The sequence below is a fragment of the Rattus norvegicus genome, chromosome 7 (genome assembly GCF_021556685.1).
Source record: "Rattus norvegicus strain SHRSP/BbbUtx chromosome 7, alternate assembly SHRSP_T2T, whole genome shotgun sequence".
In the NCBI taxonomy this organism is placed as follows: Eukaryota; Metazoa; Chordata; class Mammalia; order Rodentia; family Muridae; genus Rattus; species Rattus norvegicus.
The window spans coordinates 15,825,935-15,833,629 of NC_141540.1; the positions used below are offsets into that span (position 1 = coordinate 15,825,935).

The following is a 7,695-nucleotide window of genomic DNA, read 5'->3' on the forward strand; positions in this document are numbered from 1 at the left end:
AGACACACCAGAAGAGGGCATCAGATCTCATTGCAGATGGTTGTGAGCCACCATGTGGTTGCTGGGAATTGAACTCAGGACCTCTGGAAGAATAGACAGAGTTCTTAACCACTGAACCATCTCTCCAGCCCCCTTTTATTGTTAATATGTGGTAAAACTCATGAGTATCTTTCTGTAAAACAAAATAAATATTTGAGAACTTAATATATGTCACATTAGAAGAAAGTCCTTTTAAGATATATTTGGCTTATATTTTAAAATGCAAGTTTCAGATGAGATAAATGCATTTCCGAATAGTTCTGGTCTGGTATTTGGAGTAACTGGGAAGTTGTGACAACAGATAAAACAAAAGCTGGCAGAGTAGAACTCTTAATAAAGGTTCATATAGAGTACTAAAGTGGAACTCACATAATGCAAAGTCAAGAAAATAAATAAAACACATTCAGCTTCTACCATCTAATCCCAGAACCCATGCTTCTGTATTTGAAACTTTGATGATTCAATAAAAGTAAATTATTCAACCCCAGGGTAAAGAAATCACTCATAGTTTTACCCCTAAGAGCCTCTTCAGGGCTCCTTTTACATCTTTATTCCTCAGGCTGTAGATGAAGGGGTTTAGCATGGGAGTGACCACTGTGTACATCACAGAGGCCGTTGCACTTGCTTGTGAACTGTGGCTGACTGCAGAACTGAGGTACACCCCTAGACCTGTGCAGTAAAATAAGGAGACAACGGAGAGGTGAGACGCACAGGTGGAAAATGCTTTGTACTTCCCCTGCACTGTGGAGATCGCACGTATGGAGGACACTATCTTGGAGTAAGAGTAAAGAATGCCAAGCAGAGGAACGACAGCCAATAACACAAGTGCAAAATACATGATCACATCATTGAGGAAGGTGTCAGAACAGGTCAGCTGTGCCACCTGATTCAATTCACAAAAGAAATGCGGGATTTCCAAGTCTGTACAGAAGGCCAGCCGCAGCACCATCATGCTTTGTAACAAGGCATGCAGAACACTCACAGTCCAGCATATAAGAACCAGAAATCCACAGAGTCTGCAGTTCATGATACTGGTGTAATGCAGTGGATGACAGATGGCCACATAACGGTCATAGGCCATGACAGCCAGGAGGAAGTTGTCCAGTTCCACAAAAATCAGAAAAAAGTACATCTGGGTGATGCAGCCTGCATAGCTAATGGATTTTCTCTCTGTTTGAATGTTCACAAGCATCTTTGGAACAGTGGTGGAAGTAAAGCAGATATCCACAAATGACAGGTTAGAGAGAAAGAAGTACATGGGTGTGTGTAAGTTGGCATCTGAGATGATAGTGAGAATAATGAGCAAGTTTCCAACTACAGTGATCAAGTACATGGAGAGGAAAAGGCCATATATAACAGGCTGCAGGTTTGGGTCCTGTGAAAATCCCAAAAGAATGAATTCTAAAATCCGTGTATTGTTTCTTGGCTCCATGTGTTTATATCACTATGACAGAAAATAACATGAGAAATATTCATAAAAATTAACATTGCCGAAAGGAATAAACAGTATAATTTGTGTTCTACAGCAAACACATTTCCTGATTTTATTCTTGAGTTTGCTACCTCAAAGGACATCTCTAGTGCTATTACTGATTAGGAATCCCTGTCTTATACTGAGTTCTTTTACCCCGGAGTTATATATGCAACAGATTTAATGAGGAATTATTTCTCACAGTTGAGAAACATGTATTGACTGCTAACCCTATTCAAGTGATTTTCCACAATGATCAGAGGATGCTGAGAAACAAAAGTCTCCACACATCAATGACACACAAAAACATCCAGATAAAAAAACTTAGCTGCTTACTATTTTTAATGTATAAATAAATATTTTATATAAAATAAGGCCAATAGCAAGGGCTCAACCAACATGATAGAAGAAAAGCACCCCCTCAAGTTGTCTTCTGTTCTCTGTGAACATTACAAATATTTTATTGTAACCCTAGTCTTTATAAGTTGAGCCATCTCTCCATCCTTCCAAATACAAAATAAAAATTGGTTAAAATGACTCAAAAACATATATGATATACAAATAAGTCATAATAAACCTCATCATATTCTACAATATATAGATAGCAATTATAAGGAGGAGATTATGATGATGATGATTGAAGGAGGAGGGTAGGATTGTTTTGAGGGGGAGATGAAGAGGAGGAAGAGGAAGGAGAGGAGGAGAAGAAGTAGGAGAAGAAGGGAGGAGGAGACGTAAGAATCAAGAAATTTTCTCAGGAATTAGAACCTGTGAGAAAAAGTAACCAGAAAAAAAGGCCCCAAAGTAGATAACTTTTTCAGATGTTCATTACCTGAAACAAATGAGCCTGATGCTAACCAGTTCAGATGCTCATACAGGTGCCAGTGTGAGGTCGATGAGAAAGGGAAGTGATGACAACCAACATAACAGGAGGCTGAGAAATGTGCACATTTCCCAGATGGGACAGAAACGTGAGGGTGAACCTCATTCACAATATATGCTTATTGCTAAAATTAATATTTTGGTATAAAGGCATTCACTGAGCAAAGTGGATTCCTTGCCTTCGTTATCACTTTGTATTATAAGAATCATATTGGACTATATGGGTCCAGGAAGTCCCAGCTCGGAGAACTACACACATACAAACTCCCGCTGCCTCCTCCGCAGCACCTGAGCCTTTGTTGCTAGACACAGGCTTCTCATGATCTGCTCACACTAACTCATTACAGGACATGCCCCTACTACAGTACTCTAGAATTTTCACTTTTAAAGATGCTCATGGACAAAGGAGCACAGGGCTAAAATTTACCAATATTTTGATTCATTTAAGTAAACATATACACACACACATATATAAAAACAGTGATAAACAAGGATAGCATGGACGTAAGGTAAAATGCTATGTAGCAAAAGGGTAGTTTGTGCAGGCAAAATAATTTGCATTATTTTGTCGAAAGCATTGGAAACCAGAATTAAAAGTGCCCAGGCTCAGTATACAATACAAAGACTTTATCAGAGCCTGGCAAAATAGAAGGAAAAATTACTAATAAACATAAACTCATAGTCTTACAGTATTGAAATAATTATGAACTAAGGCTGATAGGCATACGTTTACTCACACATAACAGTTTCCATGTGGATTCTCAGAGGAAAGGGTAATATGCATTGAAAAGTACACTGAGAACTTTTCTATTGCTAGGTATTTCTAGGTATTTTTCAAGAATTCTTTTTTTCTCATTATTCTCCTCAATATAAACACAGTTGAGCACGTCTCATTTGAAAAATTTCCACTCCACATGTTATACCCTGTTTATCAACTTCTCATAATTTCAAAAATCGTCAGGGTTAAATTCTTTTATTGGAAGCATTTTAACCCTTCTATCAATTCATTGTCAGCCATGAACCTGATGTTAACCAACTCGATTTTCATTTCTCAGGTTAATATTATGAACTCATACAAAATAATGAGCAAATTAATAATAATGAACGAATGACATATTTTAAATAAATGATGAGTCCCAAAGCAGGCAAGCCCAGCAATCCCACTCTGGAACTCTTGACTGATCTTTACTGTGTTCCCAAAATCCATTCTCTTCCCCTCCCTGCAGTATCTACCGAGCTGTCTGACTCACCTGGACCCAAGGCTATGGAAGAAGTTCTCCCTGTGAAGGCCAGGGCCTTCCTTTGATGGTGAGGATAACGGAAGCTCTTCTTCACACAAGAAAGCAGGAAGGAGTGAAGGGTTGTCCCCTATTGAGACTTAAGACGTCAACAGATACCCTATATGTTCTTTAGCCTAGTGCTTCTCAGTCTGAGGGTCATCAGACAAGGCAGTTTCAGCTCTCAATATATGCTCATTAGACACAATCTCTGCCTTCATTATTCTCTGACTTCACGATTTCCCTGTGGAACACTGGCCTGGATTCTCCTGATTCACTTTCCCTTGGGGTCCAGTTTACAATCCAGTAAATCTGGTTTTTTTCCTTCTTCCTTTTCCATAAACTTGCATACTGCCCAGAGACCTGATTTCCTCACTTCTCACACTCCAATTCATAGCCTCTTTTTGGAGGGGCTGTTATTGCGTTCACATAAGCTTATGTATGTATATACATATGTATTCTTACATCTAACCTGTTCAGTCCTCTTAATGCTACCTGTATATATGTTTTCAGGGCTAAATATTTGATACCAGATATCTAATTATTATGCTTTTCCATGGGGCAGGCTACTTTCTTTGTTCCCAGTTTTCCTCAGTTGCCTGTAGTTCTTTGTGTAGAATGGGGGCATCTTGAATTTTTCTCTATCCAGTTTGGTATGGTCATTGATGTCATCCATGATCAGTTCACATTTGAGAAGCCATGTTAGTGATGTTTTATGGTGTAGCTTCTGGTATTACTAGGAGACATACTCTCACAGCAAAGTCCCTGATAATTTGGCTTATGATCTTTTTGCCACCTTCCCACAATGTTCTCTGAGCCTTAGATACAGGAATGTTTTATAGTTGTATAGAAGGTACAGGGAGAATATCAATCTATGGTACTACCCACTTGTAAAGTCTATGAACCACAACAATGTCCAGAATGGCAATATATCCCAAATGATGTAACAATGGCACTCATATACTGGAGGTAACCAACAGTTATTGGGTTTAAGTCTCACTCAATAGGAAGGAATTCACATCTGGTACTCTAAACTAGTCAAATATCAATGAATAGAAAGAGGAAGAATCTTTTCCCTTTTCCCTTTCTTCTCCAAGGACAAGTCCCCCAATAGTTACCCAATACAAACTGGCCAGCCATAAGCACACACACATATGAGCAACACTAAATGAACTCCACAGGTGGTATACACTCTTATGTATGCATATATACTGTGTGACAGTAATAGTTAAAGAATAAGAGACTATGAATTTGAGGAGTGCATGCACTGTAAGATTTGGAGGAAGATTGGGTAGAAATTATGTAAAGGCAGTGCATATATAACATTATGAAATAAATTAATTTAAAAATTAAATTCCTTATTGTGAAGATGAGTTAAATGTCTGGGAATATAGTTAAATGCCTTTCGTAAAAATATAAGGTCTTGAATTTGGATTGCCTATAAGGACTTGAATTTGGATTGCCAGAACCCAAACAATGTCTTGTGAATATCATGACTTGTTTCTAATTTTATTTTCAGAAGAAGAGAGTGGAGTCTCCATGGCATGCTGGCCACAGAGATCTGGTTTTAACTGAGAGTTAACAAGCTCAGAGAATAAGAGCCTGATTCCTAACATCAGCCTCAGCCATCTACATGCACATGCACATGCACTCCACTCATGTGTTATATGTACCTAGACATACATGAGCCCAAACACAGACAGAAACACACACACACACACACACACACACACACACACACACACACACACACACAGAGAGAGAGAGAGAGAGAGAGAGAGAGAGAGAGAGAGAGAGAGAGAAGACAAGGTAAAGAATACAATATGTGAAAGAAAAACCTGCAAATTTTCATGTACTCATAATTACATGATTTACATATTTAGCAAATTTTATATGTATAATTAATGTCATGATTGAATTTATAGTGAAACATAAAAGCATTCATCAATAAAGGTATATGCCTTGTGAGGACAAATTATGATGTTTTAAAAGTATATCTGTTGGGTTGGGGATTTAGCTCAGTGGTAGAGCGCTTGCCTAGGAAGCGCAAGGCCCTGGGTTCGGTCCCCAGCTCCGAAAAAAAGAACCAAAAAAAAAGTATATCTGTCCTTTATATAAATGTGTATTTCTAATGGTTCTTGTGTCATTTTGCAACAACTTTGGGAAAGGGCATCAGGAAAATGGTTTCAGTAACAAAGAGCAGAAATTGTTTCCATTAATTTATTGACTTATTTATTATATAAAATGTTTGCTGCCCTCCTCTTTATTCACCCCTATCCCCCATCCCCACTGAGAGGGCGTGGCTCCAGAATATGGCCCCACTCTGGCACATTAACTCTCTGCAGGTGCATCTTCTCACACTGAAGCCAGACATGGCAGCCCAGTTGGACGTCAGATTCCACAGATAGGCAACAGCTTTAAGGACACCCCCTGCTCCAATTGTTGGGGAATCCACATGGAGACTGAGCCGCACATATGCTACATATGTGTCAAGGGCCTCAGTCCATCCTGTGTATGCACTTTGGTTCGTGGCTCAGTCTCTGAGAGTCCAAGAGCATAAATCTGAATCAAATGAGTTGATTGTCATGTACAGTTGAAATTGAATGATAAGGACTCTGGAAAGTGAACGGAATGAATTTTGTCTATCATCTGACTAGAGTTCCAGGCTCTAAGAGTCTCTCTCCCTTGGAGATGTGATGACTAGTATATGGATCATGCTTCAGTGGATTGTCACATGCATAGAGGCACCATGAACTGTCCTCACAAAGTTATTTAATAACAAAAAATAAAACAAGGGAGATGACATAACACTAGGAAGAAATGAAGTAGGGAAGGTGGGACTCCTTATAACTTCCTCACAAAGAGTTTTTTCAGAACACTCTTAACATCTTTATTCCTAAGACTATAGATAAAAGGGTTCACCATAGGGGTAACTACAGTGTACATGACTGAGGCTGTGGCACTTGCCTGTGAGCTGTTGTTTGCAGCAGAACTGAGGTACACTCCTAGTCCTGTGCAGTAAAATAAAGACACGACTGAAAGGTGAGATGCACAGGTGGAGAATGCTTTGTACTTCCCATGAACTGACGATATAGCACATATGGAGGACACTATCTTGAAGTAAGAATAGAAGATGCCAGCAAGAGGAACAGTAGCCAGCAGCACAAGTGTAAAATATATCACAAGATCATTAAGAAATGCATCAGAACAGGTGAGTTGAATCACCTGATTAGGTTCACAGAAGTAGTGTGGGATTTCCAGATGTGTGCAGAAGGGCAGCGCCAACATCATCAAGCTTTGAAACAAGGCATGCAGAACACTTACAATCCAAGATACCAGAACCAGAAATCCACAGAGCTTGTAGTTCATGATAACTGTGTAGTGCATGGGGTGACAGATGGCTACGTAACGGTCATAGGCCATGATAGTCAGCAAGAAGTTGTCCAATTCTACAAAGAGCAAGAAAAAGTATATCTGGGTAATGCATCCTGCATAGGTGATGACATTGTTTTGGGTCTGGATGTTCACTAACATCTTTGGAACAGTGGTTGAAATGAAACAGATGTCCACAAAGGACAGGTTAGAGAGGAAGAAATACATGGGGGTGTGCAGACAGGGACCTGAAATGATAGCCACAATAATGGATATGTTTCCAATGACAGTAACCAGGTACATAGAGAGAAAAAGACCATAAATAAGGGGTTGTAGGTCTTTGTTTTCTACAAATCCAAGAAGAAGAAATTCTGAAACTCTTGTCCTGTTGCTTGAGTCCATGTGTTGAATTTTTCTAGAAATAAAAAGAAAACACAACAGCTATTCTCCACATACATAGATATTTTTCACATAGTTAAAAATATATTTTTAGCAAATAATTTTGCACTTTGTCATGGATCTAATACTTTTAGGACATTCTGTGCTATGACTTAGGAAGAATTCCTATCGCTCTATGAGCCCTTTTCACTGAGAGATCATGTATATTATACATTTAATAAGGATTTTCTTCTCAACACTCAGTAATATATAGGA

The 7,695-nt window shown here is 38.9% G+C and overlaps 2 protein-coding genes across 2 annotated transcripts; both read right to left on the reverse strand.

Moving 5' to 3' along the window:
* Window positions 1–541: 541 nt before the first annotated feature.
* Or7a36 (olfactory receptor family 7 subfamily A member 36) lies at window positions 542–1,471 on the reverse strand. Its single transcript, NM_001000941.1, is given in 1 exon segment — window positions 542–1,471. A coding segment is annotated over 1 exon segment (930 nt).
* Window positions 1,472–6,441: 4,970 nt separating this feature from the next.
* Or7a37 (olfactory receptor family 7 subfamily A member 37) lies at window positions 6,442–7,443 on the reverse strand. The gene is given in 1 exon segment (NM_207597.2): window positions 6,442–7,443. A coding segment is annotated over 1 exon segment (930 nt). The 3' UTR covers window positions 6,442–6,513.
* Window positions 7,444–7,695: the final 252 nt, after the last annotated feature.